At 41.4% G+C, this 23,362-nt stretch overlaps 1 protein-coding gene, 1 long non-coding RNA gene and 1 other non-coding gene across 4 annotated transcripts; 1 reads left to right on the forward strand and 2 right to left on the reverse strand.

The window, feature by feature from the left end:
* The first annotated feature begins 2,003 nt into the window (after positions 1-2,003).
* On the forward strand, positions 2,004-23,205 carry kcnh6a (potassium voltage-gated channel, subfamily H (eag-related), member 6a). 2 transcript variants are annotated; one of them, XM_086054926.1, is made up of 17 exons: positions 2,004-2,509; positions 4,697-4,927; positions 5,272-5,421; positions 6,392-6,495; positions 7,090-7,399; positions 7,743-7,945; positions 13,049-13,474; positions 13,807-14,224; positions 15,101-15,300; positions 15,609-15,861; positions 16,573-16,766; positions 17,787-17,886; positions 17,969-18,256; positions 19,154-19,343; positions 20,710-20,908; positions 21,138-21,371; positions 21,734-23,205. In XM_086054926.1, exons 1-16 carry the CDS (start codon positions 2,407-2,409, stop codon positions 21,366-21,368), a joined length of 3,600 nt encoding a protein of 1,199 aa, XP_085911052.1. In that variant the 5' UTR covers positions 2,004-2,406; the 3' UTR covers positions 21,369-21,371; positions 21,734-23,205. The 2 variants fall into 2 exon arrangements, with proteins under 2 accessions (XP_085911052.1, XP_085911053.1); XM_086054927.1 differs by having other exon boundaries at positions 4,697-4,899; positions 21,734-23,203.
* Positions 18,972-23,268, reverse strand: LOC147134520 (uncharacterized). The gene is made up of 4 exons (XR_015090047.1): positions 23,146-23,268; positions 22,994-23,067; positions 21,133-21,430; positions 18,972-19,323 (listed from the first exon to the last, which is right to left on the reverse strand). It is a non-coding gene; the product is annotated as an uncharacterized LOC147134520 (long non-coding RNA).
* Positions 19,452-19,523, reverse strand: trnac-gca (transfer RNA cysteine (anticodon GCA)). The gene has a single exon. It is a non-coding gene; the product is annotated as a tRNA-Cys (tRNA).
* Positions 23,269-23,362: the final 94 nt, after the last annotated feature.

Consider the following 23,362-nt stretch of genomic DNA (forward strand, 5'->3'; position numbering starts at 1 on the left):
CTGCATCATACCACCTTCAACTTGCAAGTGTAAAAAACAGTGAGCCATTGCTGAAAGCACAACACACAGAATAAGTCACTCTGTACTTGTGTGTATGTTTAGCGTACAGTAGTATGTGTTGTGTCCAGCCCTTATCGTAGGAATGAAGGCTCTCAGGGTGGCCATGGTGCTGAAGGAATTCCATCCTGATATAAAGTCTCCAGGTCCGTCCAAACATTTTGGTTCCCATCAGGTCCTCGGAGAAAGTGGGCAAGAGGTGAAACATGGGACGAGGGGTGTCGGGATGGCGCGTTTTGGAGTGTGAGGTGATGACAGACCGCCATGTCAGCGACAAGGACGACTAGTCACAACATTCCGAGACAGACATGGACGAGCAGGCAGGACTTTTTTTTTTTTTGGACTTCCATGATACAATGTTTTTAGCTTGTCCTACACTAAAGTGTTACACGTGTTACAGGACAAGAAATTTACGTTACCTGAAACAACGGAATGCTAAGCTAAACATGTTGCGTGGGTGAAATTTAGGCCTGGACATGCAACTTGTAACACAATGGCCTGATTCGCCAGTATTTTCCAGTCAACCTTTCTGGAGTACAAAACTAGATGTGAGCTGTTTCATTAAATATTATAGATTTGTGGCAACATTAGTTGTGACTTAACATGTTTAGCCATTGCTAAGCTAACAATGCTACACACGTGTTGTGGGAAATGTTCCTCTCCCTCTCCTGTCTGCGACCTTTCATGGAGCGTCTGTTCTATTTCAGAAAACCACTGGGATGCTAAGTGAGTGTCGCTGTGGGATCAGGATGGATTGAAGGTGAAAAAAAACTTGCCATTGTTTTCCTTCTGTTGTGCTCAACTTGATACACTCGCACACAGCAAGGACACACAATGGGGGCTTATCGCGGCACAAGTGCGATGGTAGGGGCGCACGTGGAGGATGCTGCTATTTTCAGAGCTGTGATGTGGAGTGAAGCAGACTGATGAGGGTCTGCACTCTGTCACTGACAAGACCACTGTCAAGCCGCACCACCAACACAACCACACATTTAGACTTTCACAATAAAATACGTGTGCACACACACGCACACAAAATCAAGTGTCATAAATCTAAAACAACGGTATACAGTAAACTAATCTGGTGCTTTTCTAATTTGGTTAAAAAAAAAAAATTATATATATATATATATATATATATATATATATATATATATATATTGTTTTTCTTTTAAAAACGAATCCATATTTTGCACTTTGCTTCCAAATTTAATCTGTAACTTGCTATCCCTCTTTTAATGTATTTATTTAGTTTTTGTTAATGTTGGTAGTATTAAATTAAAATAAAATTATTGAAATGTGTAATAAATTAATATTCATTTTGTGATATTTATTTATTTACTTATGCATTAATTTATTTTGAGAACCATCCACTCCAGCGAATTTCTGAACCGCTTTATGCTCACTAGGGTCGCATCTTTATTCTTCAAATGTTTGCTTTTCCTCATGTTAGAGCATCATTCTGTTTTCCTTTTTTTTAAATTTGGACAAAAAAAGTTCAATTTAAAAAAAACTAATTGGAATTTATTCTGGAGCATTATCGTTATGTCCGTCCATTTTCTGTTCTGCTTTTCTACAGTATGGCCCAAAGTCTATCCCAGCTGAGTTTCAGTGAGACGTGAGGCACAATTTGGCCTGATCACTAGACAATCACAAGTCACGTATCAAGAAACATTCATTCACACTCACATTCACACCTAATATCAATTCAAAGTCTTAAATCAACTAACTTAAAAGCTACTGTGATGTGATGTGATATGTGAAAATTCTATTCATTTTGTAAGGTCGTTTTCTGGATCTGCTCAGGCCACATTTTGAGTCTCAAACTTGAGATAATGGTGTCACCTCTGACAAGCCCTTATTTTGAAAGTCTGACTGCTGGCTATTTCCGCTCCTCTGCGTCCTTGACGGCTTGACGCCGGTGGCTTGTGAGGACCCGCGGGGACGGTGGAAAGCAGCATAGAGTAGATGGGACCAATTTTTGGCCAACATGAGCTTATCCTTCTTCTGCGCACTTTCTGAGCACACAAACTTGATGGAGAATGTTGTTAAACAAAAGGCGACAACTTCCTGTGTGACGTCTTATGTATTTTTACATTTTTAATTGGAGCTCAAGTGTTTGAAATTAACTGCACCTTAGTGTACTTTTCCTCCTTTCTTTTATTTTTAACTCAGCGCGTGACATCCATCATCCCTTGTCACCGTGGCAACCAGCCTTCATCATTATTATCATCCTCCTCCAGGCAGCATCAGCAACCCTATTCTTCTGCAGCTTTGCACGTGCGCGTCTTTAAATTTGACTTCAAATTTGCCGCTTCACGATGCTAATTTAGTTTTGCGGGAAGGTTGATGTGTTGCATCATCGTTGCTGTCAAGATGCCTGTGAGACGCGGTCATGTTGCCCTCCAGAACACTTACCTTGATACCATCATCAGGAAATTCGACGAGCAAAGTAAGTCTCTTAACATGTGTGAACCTCTACAACCTTATTTTGATCATAAACCACATTTGTTGTTTAATGCTAATTGCGGCTATGTACACTTTAAATGACTTCAATTTAATTTTTATTGTAGTTTCAAATGAAGAAGGAAAAGTGAAATGTCTCAAGTGTCTGAGAAACAAAATAGGACACGCGAGTAAAATGAGCTACATTTTAGTTTGTGTCTGAATCATATTGAGTAATGACAGCACGTCTAAAATCATGAGAGAGGTTGCTGAAATGATTTGCACCTTCGATGTTCTTGGTCAAATATCTCAAAGCAAAATGTGTCAGGGCTGAGAAAAGTAGCAGCTCACCTGAGTAGATCAAGTCTCACATTTTGTTTTCTGCTTGCGTCTGAATCCGTTGGATAATGACACTGCTGTGAAATACTGAGAGATGATGTTGCTGGAATGCCTTGAACTTTGGGAGTCAAATATCTCAAAAGCAGTAAGTGTCAGGACTGAGAAAAGTAATAGCGCACCCCTGAAGATCAAGTCATTCATTTTGTTTTTGATTGTGTCTGCTTTTGTTTTGAAAGGTCGCCTCTATTCAGTTCTGAGTGAAGATGTTACCAAAAAGCCAAAGAAAAACAATGACTTGCGGATTACGTTGCTGGTTGACGCGTAACAGCCTGTCATAGAAATGTAGATGTGACATCAGCACAATCTGATTGGCCGAGGCGACGCCATCACATCATTGCTTTTCTGTCTCGGATTGAACTTTCAATCTCCTTTCCAAACAAAATCAAATATCTCAAAAGAAGTAAGTGTCAGGACAAAGAAAAGTAATAGCACACAAATCACATGCTTGTCTTATGCTGCTATTAAATACTGATAGATATTGCCAAGATTCTAAAGGAATGTCTCCGCTTCAGAGGCATAAGTTCAAACACAATCAAAATGTTGGATGTAAGTGAGCTAATGCTAATGTAGCAGCTGCTATTGAAGGCAGAAACGTACGCAACACAGGCGACCAAAGAGGTTGGCCCGCTCTCTTTTGAGCCTTTTAACTGCCCACTTCAATGAACACGACCCAGATGCGCCTGCCTTTGATTGCCATGTCACTCTGGCTACCCACAACCCCCTTGTGCCTCCCGTGTTACATCACATGTTCCTCTGTTCAACATATTGGCACTCTGAAACCCTCATTGTCACTTAGCGGTTGCTAAGCAGCACGCTCACCTGCTGGAACATTGTGTATTTTACACAGAAATCAGAAAAGGTGGAGCTGGGCATTTTACTAAAAACTGAGCGTCCGTTATTCGTCATTCGTCTGCAGCATGGATACACTTCCGTCGTCCGCCATTCGCAGAGTCCGAGATATAGCACATATACACGTACAGCAGCATTGACATTTCCACACAAATCTCTCTCTGTTAAGTTTCCAGCTGCTCCTCTGTAGCCTCTCAGGAGGAGTCATTGTGATGCTAAGCAGCCTGGAAAGCTTCCCTTCATTAGTTCCACTCAACATGATTGTTGTATTAATAGGTAGCAGGCAGATTCTGTTGTCAATGGAGAGACAAAGTGAACATCTTGTACTTGACATTAGTGACTGCGTGGCTAGAAAAAGACTGGAAATCAATGAGCTCACAATTAGAAAGGAATGTGAGGTGGCATTTCCCATGAACTGCCCTGCAAACACATTGTTTATAAAATATCAAATTTATTTTATTTTCATAATCACATTGCACATTTTGCTGTCCACTTTGTCATTATGGGGCAATGGCCTCTTGACGAAACCCTCTGATGTCATCAGTGATATTACGACTAGAATTTTGTCTTAGTCGTAGTACTAAATGTTGAATCAGTATTTGTTCGCAAAACTGCAAACATATTTTAGTGTTCCAAAATATGTCTTATTTTGACTCCAAAATGCTGCATCATGTCAAAAACATAATCCATTTGTTCGAAAATGAATGAGTAAGTACTGCTAATTAGCTGACCAAATGATAGCTAGCCTAGCTTGAATGACACCTAGCCTAGTCGGCTTAGCAAACTAGCCGTTTTGGTTTATGTTTTATTCCTTTAAATGTTCAACAATTATAGTGATGCTTTCACTGAAACCTGTCAATAATGAATCTTTAAATCAACCTGATAAGTCAAAAATTAATCTTTAAAGCTTGGAGTGATGCTAAATCTTGACATGTGGCCCTGCCAGATCGCAAGTTTGTGATTGCTAACGCGCAGATGAAGAACTGTGGCATCATCTTCTGCAACGAGGCCTTCTGTCAGATGTTCGGCTTCACGCGGGCTGAGATCATGCAGCAGCCGTGCACCTGCCAGTTCCTGGTGGGGCCCGGCACCTTGAAGAGCGCCCTGGCGCAGCTAGCTCAGGCCTTACTTGGCTCTGAAGAGCACAAGGTGGAGATCCTTTACTACGCTAAGGAAGGTACCACTAAACGTATCCATCTATTCATTAAGTAGCCGCTTTCTCGACTGTGGATTTTTCTTTTTCAATATCTGGTTCCCCTCCGTGGGTCTTGTGATAGCATGGGGAGGGAGTGTAGCTCAGTGGTATAACATTGGACTGCAGCTCAAGAGGTGCCAGTTCCAATTTGTCTGTGAAAGTGTAATGTTCATTCCTATAAGTTGTATATTTGGTCACAGTGGTTCATAAAAGGGACTTATTTGGCCAGCGTTATGCAATATTGAAGGTTGCGACTTGAGACTTGCACATACAGTAGTGGACGTCTTCCCTCCTGTGTTAACTAGTATTCTGCCATTAAATGACAGGCACGTGCAGGCCATGCATGGTGGACATCGTTCCAGTGAAGAATGAGGAAGGTGTCGTCATCATGTTCATTCTGGACTTCCAGGAGCTCGTCGACCCGATGCTCAAGAAGTCCGGACTCAGGCAGCGAGTCAGTCAAGGCTGGCTCTACTGTGAGCACTTTCATTGTCATTTTTTTACCCTACAAGGTGGTGCCCTCGGATATGATTTTTTTGTTTTTGAGTAAAGGCTGTCATTTGGCCATTTTTTTTTTTTGCTTTGATTTGGCAGGTAATGAACAAATTTCTCTAAAAAGAAATTTGCTCTCAAACTAAATATGTAACAAAGAGACTCATTGTGTATTTCAATAACTACACGATTGTCCTTCTGCTAGCTGACTGCAAACACACAATGCAAAATGCCATAAATGGGCCACCAATGGATAATTGAACACAAATGGTGCATCAGCACATGTACACATTGCTATTGCTTTTGAATTGTTTTTTATCACTTGTATTTTTGGTTGTTGTTCCCACTTGCGTCTAATTTTGTCTCGTTTTTTGTCCATTGGTCTTTTTATATCATCTGTTATTTTTTTTACTTGATAATTGTTGCTTTTGACTTGTTCTCCTCAGTCGTGTCTTCTATTTGCTGCTTTGTTGGTAGTTTTGTCATTTTTGTCTGGTTAGTTTCTCCTTTTTCTTGTTATTTTACTTCTTGCTTTTGCCTGTTTTCATGTTTGTGCTTTTCACTGTCACACTTTTTGTCTCCTTTCTTGTAATTCCATACTTAGTTCTTTTTGTTTTTACTTGTTCATCTCACCTTTGTCCGTTTTGTCATTTTCTAGCTCTTTCATCTATTTTTGTCACGTTTTTAGCTAGAATTTTCACTTTTTTCTTGTTTCTTACTTTTTACTTTTTTTCACTTGTCTAGTTTTGTCCTTTCTGACTCCTTGTCTAGTTTGATAATTTTACTTAGTTTCTTGTCATTCTCGACTTGATTCTTGCTTTGTTTTTGTGTTTTTTGGTTTTTTTTAGCTTAATCTTCTCACTTTTGTCTTGTTTTTTGGTTTTTTTCAAGAGAATTTCTCGGGAGTTTGTTTCTCTTCCAAATTTGATTTTAATCATGGAATGTCTCTCTCAGGTCAGAATCGCAGGTTGAAGATGCGGCTGCCGGTGTTGCGTTCCATGCGGCGGCAGTCGCTCTCCAAAGATCAGTTTGAGGGTGTAGTGGTGGACTACTTGCAGGTAGGAGAACTTTATATGTAATAAATAAGTTTAACAGAGCACAGTTTTTATTCGTAAAAAAAAAACAATACTGTGATAATTCAGAGGCAGCAAAATCTTCCTTTTTGTGGTCCACTCACATGAAATTCCACGTGAAAGGGCCTTTAAACAGCTGCGAGGAATTGTTTAAAGGGGAAAAAGACATCAAAAAGATAAATGAAAAACAAACGAGCCGCTCGCTCATGTTTAGACGTCTCTGCTGTGTTTTTTGAGGGATGTCACTTCCTGACAGGATCCATGAGCGACCAATCCGGAAACATACTCTGTCACGTCGGACACATTTACACACACGCACACACTCCATTTCTTGCTGCCTCATGCTCACTAGTCTCCAAACTTTTTGTAAGCAATATACTCAGCTGTGCAGCCAACACAGGCTGTCATTGAATGAGTAAGAAGAGAGTATAAGTAGCGAATTTAGCATATATAATCGCCACAATGAGCTGAGTTTGCATATATTAAGTAGTAATTGGGAAAGGAAGGTTCCAGGTATTATATATATATATATATATATATATATATATATAAGCGTGTATTTATGTGTGTATTTTTAAGCCCAACAGTGAGGAAGTCCCCCTTAAGGATTTCCGCATCCCGTCTAAGGAGAGCTGCATGCAGTCCGAGACTGAGGCCCTCATAGAACAAGACCTGGATCCTCCCTCTCCCACCACCCAGCCTTCCGCCAAGCGCCGCTCCCTCCTGACAGACCGCCTGGACCCGGGCCTGCCGGTACCTCGGGGCACCTTATCTCGAAGCAGCTCGCGGGAAAGTGTGTGCAGCCTGCGACGTGCCTCATCTCTGGATGACATTGACGGGATGAAAGCAGAGTGGAGCACTCGACCCGGAGATGCCCGGACTAATAGCAGTGAGTCTTAGAAGCGCTCATTAAGACCTTTACACAAATAACCACTTTCACACGGAGGGAAGGCGAACAAACCACAAAAGCAAGGATAAACAACAGCAATGACACCTGCTAAAATCCTGTTTTGGAAGGGATTGGGAAAAAGAAAAGGAAAAAGGGAACAGTCAGAAGAAATAACAACACCTTCTGGTCCTTATTTTGAGAGGAGACAGAGAAAAGAAATCAAAAAGCACGAACAAAAGACAACAATTCTTACAGTACAATACTTTGGATTTTGAGATGGATCAACCAGAGAGAAAAGAGACAACAAAAAGCAAACACCAAAGGCATATTTTGCTTTGCGCAGATTTGAAGCCGAGCGGCGCCAACTCCACCTCGGACTCTGACCTAATGAGGCACCGGGCCATTGGGCGCATCCCGCAGGTGACGCTCACCTTCGGCTCGGACCGCGTCAGGCCGCCATCGCCCGGCGAGATCGAGATCATCGCGCCCAGCAAAGTCAAAGACAGAACACAGAATGTCACTGAGAAGGTGACACAGGTAACACAGGTGAGGTCAAAAGTTGGGACATTTGCCCAAATCATATTTGAAGGTTTTCGGAAAAATTTTTTGCTTCCAGGACAACGTGATATTTTGTGTCTTTGTCGTTCTTTATCATCGGCAAGACTCCATATCGCTTTCGAATCTTATCCTGTGTCAAAGAAATTTGCTTTGTGTAAACTGTAATATTGTAACAAATTGTAATGGAGATCTGATCCAGATTGAGCATTTACTGACAGTGTGCTCAATATTTATACACTTTGTGAAATCTCATCAAATTATTTTTTTTTTTTTGGGGGGCTCTTAATACAGTTTGCTCCGGTTTATTTGTTCTTGCTGTCTGAGCTGTAATATTACACCAAGGTTAGTCCAAATCTGTTCCAGATTGAGCATTTACGACAGTGTAAACACAACATGGGAAATCCAACAGAAGTAAATCATTAAGTAAATGTTTATTAGATAACACTTTTCACAAAAGGACTCCTTCACATCATTCAAATACAATCATACATACATAAAATACAGAATCACAGAATGCTATATTTCATTAAAAAAACATATAAAAACAAATAAAGCACAACAGATCATACAGGTATTAGGATATTACATTTTTTGTTTGTTTTTGTACATATTTTGTCTTGTTTTTTCTTGCTATTTTAGCTGTAATATCAACAGCATGTTTTAATCCAGATCTGGTCCATCTTGAGCATTTAGCAACAGTGTAAACACAACATGGAAAATCCCATAGAAAATAGTCAAACCCTCAAATCTTGGTCATATGTGCTAATTTCTTGTTTTTATCTAGGCTCTTCTCACATGTCGGTCCCTTTGAATCAAGTTTGAGCCGCTCTTACCTTTTAAGGTCCTACGTTCAGTGATTTGGCAGAGGACAAATGTTCAAGCCTTGGCTTTTGAGTGTTCTCGCTATCATTTATCTTTTAGCTGGAGGTGAAAGTGACATTTATATTTCTACTTTCTGCTCCTCCACTACCTACTGCGAGAACAACTCTAACTCCCACTTCCTCTTTTTTCCCCCCTCGGTGTATGTGCGTGCGTGTGCATGCATGTTTGTGACAGGTTGAGGTCGTTAAGTATCACTGCTCGCCTGCATTCGCACACACGTATGCACGACCGCGCACGCACACACACTGGCGTGTCTATAAATGGAGGGCCGCCTCTGGCTTCTTGGCAGGGGCGCTAGATGATGTGTGGGAAGAAATAATCTCACCTGAGGTGTGACATGTGTCTTCACGCTGTGCACAATGTGTCGCCTCCACAGCGCGACAGTGTCAAAACCACCTCGACATAAGAAAGCTGTTGTAATATATCAAGGAAAGCACCCAGAGCTCCTTGAATATTCCGTATCATCAAATCATGTTTGTCCCCGGTTTACTTTTGACTTTTGCTTGGTTGCCCCCGTTTACTTGTTCGTTTGGCATTGTTGTCCCGGCTTACGTGTCAAGTTGGCTTTGTTGCCCCTAGTTGACGTGTCAGTTTGACTTTGTGGCCTCCCGTTTACATGTAAATTTGGCTTTGGAGCGCCACTTTATTTTTGCCAGTTTGGATTTGTTAGCCCGTTTGCTTGCTAATTGTTTTGTTGCCCTCAGTTTATTTCCATATTTGACTTTGTTGCCCTGGCAAACTCGTCAATTTGGATTTGTTGCCTCATTTTACTTTGAATTTGGCTTTTTTTGCCACCAGTTTACTTGTCAATTTGTTACCGCTAGTTTGCCTGGTCAAATTTCTGTTTACTGCCAATTTGACTTTGTAACCTTGGTTAACTTATCATTTTGACTTTTTTGCCCCTGTTTATTTATCAATTCGGCTTTGATGCCTTCAATTTACTTGCCAGTTTGGCTTTGTTGCCCACTTTACTTGCCCAAACTGTTGTTTTGAATTTGTTGCACTCATTTTTTTGTCAATGTGGGTTTATTTCCCCCCTTCTTTACTTGACTCTTTGGCGTTACTGACCCAAGTTTAATTGCTAAAGTAGTCATTTTTGTCTTTATTTTCTGAAGTCTACTTGCTCAAATTGTTATTTTTTTTCCTTTGTTTCAACGTGGTTTACTTGTCAAAAGCGAGCGGAGAGTGCGGCATCGAGCAACGTTGCCTGGCTGGCTGGCTGGCTGGCTGGCAGTGAGTGACCTTGGCCTCTTGAGCTAATGGATGTGGAGGACAGCATTTCCATGTATACTGTACACCTTGCAGGCTAACTCTAACCCCCCAAACACGGACGGCCGCGTCGCAGTGAGAATGGCGTTAAATTGCCTTTACGTTGGTTATTGTTGCGTCACGCCATAAAAATTGCCGGCTGCCTAATTGAGTTTCGATTGGCACCTTGTAAAAGAGAAATGAAGGTTGCCATTGATCCTCGCTGCTATGGATTGGTCTGCATAGCGTGATCGAGCAGGAAAGCCTAGATTGATGTGTGTGCGTTTGTGCGTGGGTGTGCGTGTGCGCGTGCGTGCGCTTGGCACCCCCTGGCTTCCACAGAGGAAATGTGAGGATTTTATTTGGAAGTGACAATAATTTCCCTTCAGTCAAATTCAAATTCTAAACTGCAACATTGCTTGTTACAAACGCTGCCAACAGTTTACTGACCAAAATTGTTTTTTTGGGCTTTGCTACTCCCAATTTACATGCTAATTTTGTTGTGTGACCCCAGTTTACCCGCTCTAAATGTTATTTTGGCTTTATTGCCCCAGTTTATTTGTCTTCATTGTAGTTTTGGGCTTTGTTGCCCAAAGTTTACTTGCCAATTTGGCCTAATTGTCTCCCCCTGGTCTACCTACCCAAATTGTGTTTTGGGCAGTGTTTTCCCCAATTTATTTGCCTTTTTGTTTATTTTTGGTTTTATTGCAGCCGGTTTTCTTAAATTGTCACTTTTGACTTTGTCGCTTTTATCTGCTAATTTTGTCATGTATTATATCCGTCCTTGTGATGTCATAATGTCACACGGAGGCCATTTTTAATGTCTGGGCTGGGCCTAATGCAGGGGACAGAGAGGGACGGAGAAAAAGCAAGTGGGGAGGAATGTAGTTGAGGGAGGGATGTAGATGGACGGACGAGGTTGCTGTCTCTCTCTCTGTCTGGTTAGCATGAAGTGCACTTCAGCATGAGCTTCAAGCAGAAACTACAGCCTGTGAGTACTTTTATTTTTCTTTCTAATGACACACATCTCATTTATTTAGTGCTAAAGTGCACTTCAGATGCTCCTCTTTTCTATGTGGAGCTGACAGGTGAGCAACAGGAAGTCAGGGTACGTTGTTGCCATGTGACCACATGAGCTCATCCATGTTTTTTTCCTTTATTTTCCCCTGGTTTATTTGCCCAAATTGTCATTTTGGCTTAGTTGAACTAGCAGGGTTACTTGCCCAAATTGATGTTTATGGCTTTGTCATCTGGGCTTTACTTGCCCAAATTGACGTTAATGGCATTGTTGCCCCCGGTTTACTTGTTGAAATTGTCATTTTGGCTTTGTTTTCTGGCTTGCTGAATTTGTTGTTTTTGGCTCAGTTGTCCACACTTTACTTGTTCAATTTGAAGTTTTTCACTTTGTCGCCACAGTTTCCTTGTCCAAATTGTCATTTTGGATTCACTGCCCATTCTTTACTCAGCCAAATTGTTATTTTATCTTAGTGACCGATTAGTTTATTTGCCCGGAATTTCTTTTTGGTCTTGTTGCCTTCAATTTTTTTGCCTATTTAAAAAAAAAAAAATGTAGTTTTGGCTTTGTGGCTCCACTATTTACTTCCCAAAACTGTCATGCGTCTATGATGTCTTCTTCCGTTCAAGCTAACACAAGAGCCCCATACAGGCATCAACTGGTGCCATGTTAATTATAACGAGCTGACAGGTTGCATGCGACGGGGGACTTCTGTTGGTCATTACAAAACGCGGCTCGTCAATAAGTTGGATGAGTGAACCTTGTGTTTACGCTCTCATTAGCATGTAGCCCTTTTGCATGTGTTCAGCAGGTCACGGCGGCCCATCAGCGCCCCCTGTGAGACCCCGAGTGTTGCTTAACCAGATTTAAAACCGACGCCAACGCGCTTCTGTCAACAAAAGTCCTTTTGTTGACCCTCAGGTGGTTATTTCGATTGGTTCCTAAATCCAGCCAAGCTCCTAATACGCAGCCATTTTATAATGTGTGTGACTTCTTTTAAGGTGGTTATTTTCAGCTAGGAGCTCGACCAGTGGAAACATAATTAATACACTTCTTGTGGTTCCTGGGAGAGAATTCACTGGTTATGTGTGTCCGTGGCAGCAGTTGAGCTTCTTCCTGACGGATGACATCATGCAAAGTAGAATGCAAATTAGCCCGGCTAGCACATGAAAAGCATCAGATTCATGTGGTCTCACTGTAACCTGCTAAATATCACATTAGTGACATTTTTTTCCCCAAAGTTAAGATCTTTGCTGACTGCTTGCTGTTGATACTTTGTAAAGTAGGGGATAATGATAGGTTGCTTGTCCTACCAGACAATCAGGAAGAAGGCAGCAATATTTTTTCCCAGGAGTTATTTTGACTGTGGAGCGTTTAGCCGGGAGTGCATAAGCGCACTTCAGGGAGCTCGTAATGTGAAGATGTGGGAGAAAAGAGGAGACAAAGAAAGGTGATGCTGCAGAGGCTTTGGAGGAGCTTCCTCTTGTGCTGTTGTGGTGGACAGAGGGATGCCAGGGTGCAGATGGAGACTCTGGTTGTCATACCGGTCAGTTGGATCCTAAACCGTCAGAGTGGGTTTGCGATACAAAGAGTATTGAAGTGGTGTAGAACTGCACTGCATCATCAAATAACTACATCAACTTTAAATTGTTGTAAAACTATATTGCAAGTACATTTATTTATAGATTTTTTTAGCTTTCTTTTTTTTTGTATTTTTGCATTCATTAATATGTTTGTTACAGTATAATCAGAATTTTACTGTACATGGAACCTGTCTGCTGTACCTACTGTTTTGTACCCCAAATATCAGAAACGCATGAAACTAACTAGTTTGATGAGGAAATCCAAAATTGTTTTGGACCTGATTAGACAGTGTACTGGTAGGTGTACTTACAGTGATTAAGCGAGCATTTATGGTGTCAATGAATGTCTTCCTTGGCGGTCAGGTGCTGTCGCTGGGCGCCGACGTGCTTCCCGAGTACAAGCTGCAGGCCCCGCGCATCCACCGCTGGACCATCCTGCACTACAGCCCCTTCAAGGCCATGTGGGACTGGCTCATCTTGCTGCTGGTCATCTACACTGCCATCTTCACGCCCTACTCGGCCGCTTTTCTTCTCAACGAGGTGGAGGAGGACCGGCGGCGGACGTGCGGCTACACGTGCAACCCTCTCAACGTGGTGGACCTGGTGGTGGACGTCATGTTTATTGTGGACATCCTCATCAACTTCCGGACCACCTACGTCAACCACAACGACGAAGTGGTCAGCCACCCGGGCCGCATCGCTCAGCACTACTTCAAGGGCTGGTTCCTCATTGACATCGTGGCCGCCATACCCTTCGATCTGCTCATCTTTCGCTCCGGCTCGGAGGAGGTATGGATAAAAAATGGCGCCTTGAGAGACGGGTGACTCGACGGGTTTTTCGACATACAGATCGTTTGGATGATTTTTTTGCTTTGACTTGAGAGCAAAAATGTCAGATCCGGGCGCCCTTTTAAAGCCACACACATTCAAAGTTGCAGTCGGTGACCCATAGTTTCCAAAAATAATACCTTTACCCACAGTTGTATTTTATATTGGTATTGTTGTTTCATAATGCTGACTCAATTTTTGTCACATTAATCAATGGGATAATCAGAAGAGTAATTGATTCTAAGAATATTTCAGAGGTGACTGTTGTAACAAGATGGCATCTGTCGCCCCAGCCACAGACAACCACGCTGATCGGCCTGCTGAAGACGGCTCGCCTGCTGCGTTTGGTGCGCGTGGCCCGCAAGCTGGACCGCTACTCAGAATACGGCGCCGCCGTGCTCTTCCTGCTCATGTGCACCTTCGCCCTGATCGCCCACTGGCTGGCGTGCATCTGGTACGCCATCGGCAACGTGGAGCGCACCAGCTCGGCGCGCGTGGGCGTCATGAAGATCGGCTGGCTGGACAACCTGGCCGAGCAGATCGGCAAGCAGTACAACGACAGCGACGCGGCGTCCGGGCCGTCCATCAAGGACAAGTACGTCACGGCGCTCTACTTCACCTTCAGCAGCCTCACCAGCGTCGGCTTCGGAAACGTCTCGCCCAACACCAACCCCGAAAAGATCTTCTCCATCTGCGTCATGCTCATTGGATGTGAGTCCCGTTGTTTTTGTTGCATTTACTGCAGTCAGCATAGTAACTGCTTCAGAGGGTGGAGTAGCTTTATTTAATTTTTATTTGAACTATACTTAGTATTTTTTTTACATATCTTATTTTTGTTTTATTCTTTTTTATTTTTGTAGTTTTTATTTTTTTCCAAATTTAACATGTTTATTTTTCTTATTCATTATTATTTGTGTTCGTTTATGTTTTTTGTTATTTTTCATTTTGTTTTTGGTTGTTTTTCTTTACATTATTTCCTTTTTACCTTTTTATATACTTTTGATATGTATGTTTTTTGTATTTTTAATTTATTTCTTGTTTTTATTTTATTGTTTTCACATTTTCCCCTCATTTTTTGTATTTTGTGTTTATTTGTATTTATCATATTTTTATAACATTTTTATCTTTTCTGTTTTTATTTTTGTTCTTGATTTTTGTCGATTATTTGTATTTTATTTTTCATTCTTCAGTGGACCCCCACAACTCGTGGCTCGGCATTCATGGATTCACCTATTCGCAGATTTTTTTTTTTTTTTTTTAATAAATTAATATTTTTCAATACTCCTTACATTTTTTTTGGTTTGTTGTTTTTCGGGGGATACAACCAGTTTTTCGTGGCACTTCATCCCTCTTTTTTCAAGAGTTTTTGGGTTAAAAGTGCACGCAAATCAGTGCATTGATACTTGGCGTCAATTATATGCAGATTTTCACTATTTCTGGAGCAGTCCGGTGCCCGTCTGCCGCGGAAAGTGGGGGTCCGTTGTACTCATTTGTTAAAGTCAATGCAATTTGAGCGGACAGCAAAGTAAATGTACGACTGTACAGGGAAAGGCTGACATTTTGCCCAACTTATCGCTTGTGACGCAGCCCTGATGTACGCCAGCATCTTTGGCAACGTGTCGGCCATCATCCAGAGGCTGTACTCGGGCACGGCGCGCTACCACACGCAGATGCTGCGCGTCAAAGAGTTCATCCGCTTCCATCAAATCCCTGGCGGCTTGCGGCAGCGTCTGGAGGAGTACTTCCAGCACGCCTGGTCCTACACCAACGGCATCGACATGAACGCTGTGAGTATGCAAACTTGTCTCTCAAAGCTGGACTTAATTGCAGGCCCACATCTTCAGTTGCACTCTGAGTCTTTTGTCAATTTTTTTTTCTATTTTCTATTTGTGTTTTGCTTTTTCTGTTGTTTTTATTTTCCCTCCTCATGGTAAAGTGGTACACTTGCCTGACTTCAGTGAAGGCAGCATATGTTCAGTTTTGAATTTTTTGTTTTCATTTATTTTGTACTGATGAATACATTCATTCAATTTCCAGCCATCTGTATGTACAGCAAAGTAAGAATTCCTTGCACATTGCTCACACTACGCAACAGGTGTTGAAGGGCTTCCCCGAGTGCCTGCAAGCCGACATCTGCCTACACCTGAACCGCACGCTGATGCAGCAGTGCAAAGCCTTCCGAGGTGCCAACAAAGGTTGCCTGCGTGCCCTGGCCATCCGCTTCAAGACCACCCACGCCCCGCCTGGCGACACCCTGGTGCACAGTGGCGACATTCTCACCGCCCTTTATTTCATCTCTAGCGGCTCCATCGAGATCCTGCGCGACGACATGGTGGTGGCCATATTGGGTGAGTGTGATGTCTGTGAGATTTGAAGCAAGAACGTTAAATGTAAATTAATTTAAATAAAAATGTCATTTAAATTTGAATAAATTCCAAAGGCTAAATCTGTGAAATTATTATATATATGTTTTGATATGAATAACATGTAAATACAATATATTTTAAATCTGAATTAAATGTAATTAAAATTTGTATTCAATTTTCCTGTACCAATGTTAATCCTTCAAGACAAAATTAATTTAATTGTTTTAGTTTAATTGTTTTAATTTAAATTTAATTTATTGTAAATCTAAATTTGATTTAAACTTAACTTAAATTCAATTTGATTTTAATTGAAACTGAAATTTAGACTTAATTTAAAATGGGATTTTTTTGCTGTTTTTAATCCCCCGTAGGAAACTTTAGTTAATTGATTAAAATAAAATTTAAGTGTGATTTGATTTAAATCTAAATTGTATTTGATTTTGTTTTACACTTTTTTTGCCTTCACATTGAAGCGCACACACACACGCGCGCACACGCGGGCAGCTGTGTCGTGTTGCCTTGCCAGAGGTGTTTGGGCACAGCTCCATTTAATTCTTCCATTTCGCATAAGCATTGATCATCAATAGCGATCCTGCTCAAATCTCGCTCGGGTGCCTTCTTTTCCAGTAGAACATTCACCGCAGTGTTTTGGATTTGTTTGGGTTTGAATCCCATCTCTTCGTGCATGTCCAGGAAAAAACGACATCTTCGGCGAATCTGTCAGCATGTACGGCAGGCCCGGCAAGTCCAGCGCCGACGTGCGGGCCCTGACGTACTGCGACCTTCACAAGATCCAGAGGGACGACCTGATGGAGGTTCTGGACATGTACCCCGACTTTGCCGACACTTTCTGGCACAACCTGGAGGTCACCTTCAACCTGAGAGATGTGAGTGCCTCCAGATGGAGGCGTTGACCACCAAAGGTTTTCAGAATTCAACCTGTTTAACTTATCAACAGGAACCTTGGTAGGCATGTCTATCATGAGTAGAGCCACAACAAAAGTCTCAAGTGGCCATGCCTGAAAAGACACAGGAAGTCTGGCGTTTTAGGCTCATTTCAAGGGGTCCTAGAAATTTGGTCCCATTGTTCCAAAATGTAAACATCATACCTGAGACAGAAGGGTTCTGTTTGATTATGAGGAATTTAAGTTTTCATCATTGCATCGAGGCCAAGAATGACAAGTTTCACTCAGCAACATGAAATTCAATAGGTGTGTCTATCACAAGTAAAAGCACCAAAAAGTCTCAAGAAGCCATTCCTAAAAATACACAGGGAGTATGCCATTTTGGTTTGAAGTGGTTGTTTTAGGACCCATTTCTAAGGGCTTGTAAATGGCTCAGCATAGAGATTTGTTTGATCGCGACCAAATTTTCTGCGCGTATTCTAGACACATGGCCGACACTAAATTGTGAATGATTTGAGCTTTTGCCATTGCATGATGGCATGCTTTGATGGTTTGCCAAGCTCCTGATAACTTATTAGCTCATTATACTGTGGAAAATTCAGCTCCCGAAGCCAGTTTACTTTGAAGCATTTTGTTGGAAGCAGCCATTTTTAGCTAATTTGGGCCATTTTCAGGGTTCTTTCATAGACAACCCTAAGGTAAAGATTTGCTCCAGTTGCTACCACTGAAAACTCATCGGTGTTGTTTGGGTTCAAAATATATTTATTATGACGCTAGTCCTGGAACTTCTCTGGCACACCTCGTATTGTAGACGGTTGATACTAAATTATGAGGAAAGATCTTTGACATGACATAAGAAAATAAAACTCTAATAGGTCAGCTCCACAAGGACCAAATGTCTTGTGTGATGAATAGAGGCAATAATTCTGCTCCATTACCATATTGTCCATGTGTTTGTAATTAGATCTGTATTTGTCCATTACTGAAGCTGCTCTGTATCAGGCAGATCGAGTAAACCTGCCAACCCCGAGCAAGGACTCTGAATGTGGCTACCGCCGCACCAGGCACCACAGAGGCTCCCCGCGACGCCGCAACCGACCCGGTGAGCGATGAAGCCCCGCCTTTACAAAAAAAAAAAAAATCCCAGTGGGTACGTCATGAAAAAAAAAAAAATCCTTATTCAGATGGCACGGACCGGGAGGAGACCCACCCCGAGCAGTCTTGTCCGATGGCCAACCATCACCGAGTCGCAACTGCGCGCTGGGACGAGCAATGCAGTAGCGACACTTATTCATCCGAGTCCAGCGACGAAGAGATGAAGCATATGAAGCGTAGCAGTAAGGGAGAGCTGTACCCCCCGCCAGCAGGGGACGCCAGAGACTACCCACCGGCCGTCATTAACCTCTTGCCGCATGGCAGACCCGCTCCTGGGATAGCCAAGCCCGTAGACCTCGCTGGACCACCGTACTCAGGTGAAGAGTTTGCCACCATTCATGTATAGTCCATATATGTTAAAACGTCGTGAACTGCCTCACGACCATGCTTTGGATTTTGCACATGAGAAATGTGGAAAGTTTGGAAAAGCTACATAAAAAAAAAAAAAAAATTAGAATATAAACATTTTCATACTATTTTTATCATTTGAGAAATACATTATCATACACCCTTAAAATATGATTGTCACTATAATTAATTTCCACATCATCCATTTTTTAGCGGTGTGGTCAAATTTGAATATAGATTTATTTTTTCCATTTATTCCGTTTTATTATTCAATTTATAATAATTTATTGAGCTCTATTTTAGATAAATAGTCAAAAACGCGCTTAAATTAAAGTTTGTTTTGTTTTAGCTTTATTTATAGATGTATGATTTTAGCTGAATAGTCAAAACAGAACTTAAATACAATTTGTATTGAATTGCTTCATTTAAATAAATAGGGTTTTTTTTCCACAGCATATTTAACTTCCATATAATTGTACTATATTCATTTATTTTCACTATTTTAAACTGCAAGTTTCATTTATTTGCTTTCTTATTTATTTTGACAATTTATATTGTACTTCATTTTCATACTTATATTTTATCTGTATAGTCACTCCAGCAGTTAAATAAGATAAAATAAAATAAAATGAAATGAAAAAAATTGTTTTTGAGTCCTTTTAGCATCTGTGTTGTCAACACTATTATTGTTTACCTATATTTTAGCTGAATAGTCAAAACAGCACTTGATTATGAAAGTACGTTATTTATTGAAGATTGTTGTTTTCTAAAAAGACGAGAAATGAACAGCAACTTCATCCATATTCTACATTAAATTGAAGTCAAATGCAAAATTTAAGATTATGTCCTGACAATCGTCTTCACAGCCGCGATTCCGGTCAGCATGTCGGGCCTTTACGGCTACTGGCCAGACCGCCGGGCCAGCCAGTACTCAGAGGCCCAGAGACGCTCATCCTCCGCGGCCAGGACCACCGGCTTTCAGCCCGGCCCCTGCTCCGAGGACCGACCCAGCGAGCTTGGCTCCAGACTGGAAGTGCTGCAATCGCAGTTAAACAGGTTAGATTCGATGTCTCATATTTTTAAAGATAAACAGGTATGACAAAATGTTAGATAATTTCCTTATGAAATAATTATTCATTCATTAAATAATAAAAACTTGGTTGAAGGGGGCACCCGGATTTGAACCGGGGACCTCTTGATCTGCAGTCAAATGCTCTACCACTGAGCTATACCCCCTTACGGTAAATTTGATCGATATATATTGGTTTTACTTTAGATGTGTAACCTGGGAATTGCAAGAGATAAGAGGCTCAAAACAACAATTTGACAGTGAGAAGGAAAAAAACAATGTGACATCATCTTATAACGTCATAATGTGTGTGTTTGTGTGAACGTGACGACGCGGCAGTGACATCTCGTGGACTGTTGAAGCCCTCATCTGCAGGTTCATTTGAGGCCTTTTTTTATTGCACAAAAGAGAGCTGTTCCAACAGTTATACAATAATAACTTTGTCATATTCAAATAGCAAAATAACACGTTTAATAACTGCTAGTTAACATTTAAATAGTGTTTGTTTTTTATTTACTTTTCGTTTACTTTCGGTTTCTACGGAAGGCCGTTAAGGTTACACGCGAATCACGTGAGTCACTGCGTTTAACACGTGCTTTTAATCTTAAAATACACTATGTTGCAATTCCTCAACATTGCCGATTCATTGCTTTTATTTCTATTTTTATAAAAAAAAAAAAGGTGTTTCCGAATATTTTATAAACTGAAGTTCCAGGGTCACCAACTGTCCCCTCCAGAAAGCAATTTGAAAGCAACACCGCATGGTCGTTTTATTTCTTAGGAGAATAATCAATAAGACACACACACGATTGCAATGTGCTTCGGATCTATCTGGAGTTCAATAAAATGCCAAAATGTACAGAATCCTGTTTTTTTTTGTCCTATAGACCATATCTACTTGAGGGCAGACAAAGGAAAAAAGGGCCTGGTCTTCTCTGAGCCCCATGTATTTATACAATATTGCAAAAGTCAAGATGACATTCACTTTTTGAGGAAGTGCGCAAGTATTCTTGACAGGAGTTAAGGTGGAGTTGGAACCGCTGGTGTGACTTCTTCCTTGCACGTCCCTCTCTGTGTTCGCAAATTGCAGACACATGCAAAAGTAAGCATTTTTTTCTCAAACATGATTGCTATACAAACCTACCCCAGGGCAAAGGTTAGTCCAACTCCTTGTCTTGGCTAAGCAAGTTTAACAACAATTCCACCAGATGGCGCCAGAGCAATATATTTGCGAGAGATGGCGTTGGCTTGAGCACAAAATAGCAAATAGGGGATCTTTTCAGCGAATAACGGAGGATAGGTTCCATCCAAATATCTGCCAATTCATTGTTTTTCTCTATGTTCTTGCTGCAGGCTGGAGAGCCGAATGACGGCAGACATCACCGTCATCCTGCAGCTTCTTCAGCGTCAGATGGCGCCAGTGCCGCCTGCCTACAGCGCCGTATCGCCCAGCCCCCACCCCACCGCCGCCACCGCCCTGTACGGCACCGCGCCGCCGCCCACCCTCTGCGCCGTCCCTCCCATGATGGACAGCGCCGCCTCGCTGCTACAGGTACGCACTCGCACTGATTGATTATGTGACTGACTTGGACTATTAAAACTTAGAGGCGGACCGGCCTATAAACGGGTCTATAGACGGGTACTATCCCCCCCCCCCCCCCCCTCCCGAAAAAAAAAGGCGTATGACGGACGACGGAAGGTTACCCACGCTGCAGACGGATGACGAATGACGGACGCTCAATTTTTAGTAAAATGCCCAGCTCTGCTGCTTCTCACCCTAGAGTCCGGGGTCCGAATCCAAGTCCAAGGACTCGCTGTCCAGCGGGATCCACGTGACGGCCGCCTCGGACGACACCATGTCCCTGACGCCGCCCCAGCCCGAGGCCCCGGGAATGCTGGGCGCTGGCCAGCGCTTCCCCTCCCTCCCTGAGCACCTGGAGGTCTCCTCTGAAGCGTTGGAGATCCATAGGCATGTCTCGGACCCGGTCCTGCCGGCGATCCCCGGAAGCTAGAAGGTGAACCGCCACCACGGGGTCTGGACTCTTGGATTTGTTCCTCAGATTCCAACCAATCGCTATCAGGGACATGTGGCGTAGACAAAACATAACGACTAATAGCATCGTGCCCCAAAGAGTTGTAATCACAAGAGTAATGTTAAAATTTGGAGACATGAATTTGTAACTTTAGCAGAGGGGGGGAAATGAGGAAGTTTAAAATTATGTTTGAAAAAAATGTTGATGTGGTGTGGTGAGAAGAATAGTCAAAAGTTAACATTTCAAATCTATATAGAAAAGTATAGTGAATCGGCGCATTTTTGGAAGAATTTTATGGGGTTGAATTGTTTTTTTAATTTTTTTAAATTCTTTTGTCTTTTCAGTGTTGCCCTCACACACACCCGTATGTCCCAAACTTCAAGGTTCCTTTTCACCTCACTGGACTGACAGGGGCTGTGCTCCCCTTTTCGACACTCGCCAGCGCCCCCTCCCGCTGCTCTGCCGCAATTTGACCCTCCTTCAACTCACAGGCACGCGCACACACACAAGCACGCACGCACGGAGATATACACGCGCACACGCGCACACAAGAGATTTTGTAGAAAAATGTTGACATTGAAGAAAAAAGGAGAGATGTAGTGTACATATACTGTATGCTGGAGCACCTTAAATGGGAAAGGGAAACTAAATTCACTTTTACTTTTGCATTAATATTTTTTGCACATTTTTACAAATAAATATTAGCACCACTCTCCAAAGAAAAATACTTAATTACACTACAAGAATACAGATTTCTATTTTTATGGCACCTGATTATTATGTATAGGGAGAGTTTTTATCCATCATTAAATTGAGATGTTATTCCTGTCAAGATAGTGACTTTTTCTTTGAAAATATAAGACTTTTTTTCTCAGAAGAAAGTTACTTTTTTATTAATCTATGACTTTTGCAGAACAATACCCTTTTGTTGGAAAATATGAAAAAAATAAAATCTACTTTTTCCCTCTGAAATACTTTATACAACTTCATTTCACAAGTAAACAAAAACTTCTCTTGAACTTTTGAAAAAATAGACTTTTTCTAGAAAATGTACTTTTTTACTCACATAAATATTACTTTTTTATACAAATTTTCCTTGCCAAAAATTTAAACTTCCCCCCATATGTATAACTTGTTTGCCAATTGCCAATTTCTTTCTCAAAATCATAAAACTTTTCTACATTTATTTTCTCTACTTTTTCCCTTCTGAATCATAAAACCTCTTTAAAAAAGGTTTTCCCCTCACATTTTTTTCTTTTTCAGTGCAGCTGTAATACTCCTTTGAGACAAATGTAATCTTTGTAGAGGAATGTCATCCATGTCACTTGTAGCAAGAGTGAGGGGATTTGCTCTTATTGTCATGGTGCGTGATATCCAAACAAATGTGTTATGATTTTCATCTCATATTTTAATTTAGTTTATATAAAAATAAACAGCCCAATTGAATGCTTAAATTGGACCAGAAACCAAGTTTCACAGGATTAGCATTTATCCTGTTCTCACAGTATGTCCATGCTTAAGAGTGAAGACGATAAAAACTGTCCAACAAGCACAAGAATGTGAATGTATCATGACTTTTTCAATAAATGAATTTATAATCTTACCTTCATGTTTCTTCAAACACAAATTCCTGGTGTTGAACTTTCTTTTTTACTATTGGATTGTTAAAAAAAAAATCCTGAAAAAAATGTGTCATTATTTTCTCAATACTTTTTATGTCAACAAATAAAAATATTAAAATATTTCCCTTACTTACTGGTGTACACACGATACGGTGTTATTGTTGTTTGAAGAGTCATTGCACAATTTGTCAAGCACGCTTTTCTTTCCGTTTGAATTGAGCCTTCTCATACCGTATAGTCGTACACGTTCTTTGACCTACGGTAGATAGATAACGACAACATTGCTTGTCAAATGCCTCTGCGATCTCCTGTCCACTCGGTGGCGATATGCACCAATGAGATGTAACCCGC

The sequence above is a fragment of the Filicampus tigris genome, chromosome 16, assembly GCF_054856515.1.
Source record: "Filicampus tigris isolate MCC_2025a chromosome 16, RoL_Ftig_1.0, whole genome shotgun sequence".
Lineage (NCBI taxonomy): Eukaryota > Metazoa > Chordata > Actinopteri > Syngnathiformes > Syngnathidae > Filicampus > Filicampus tigris.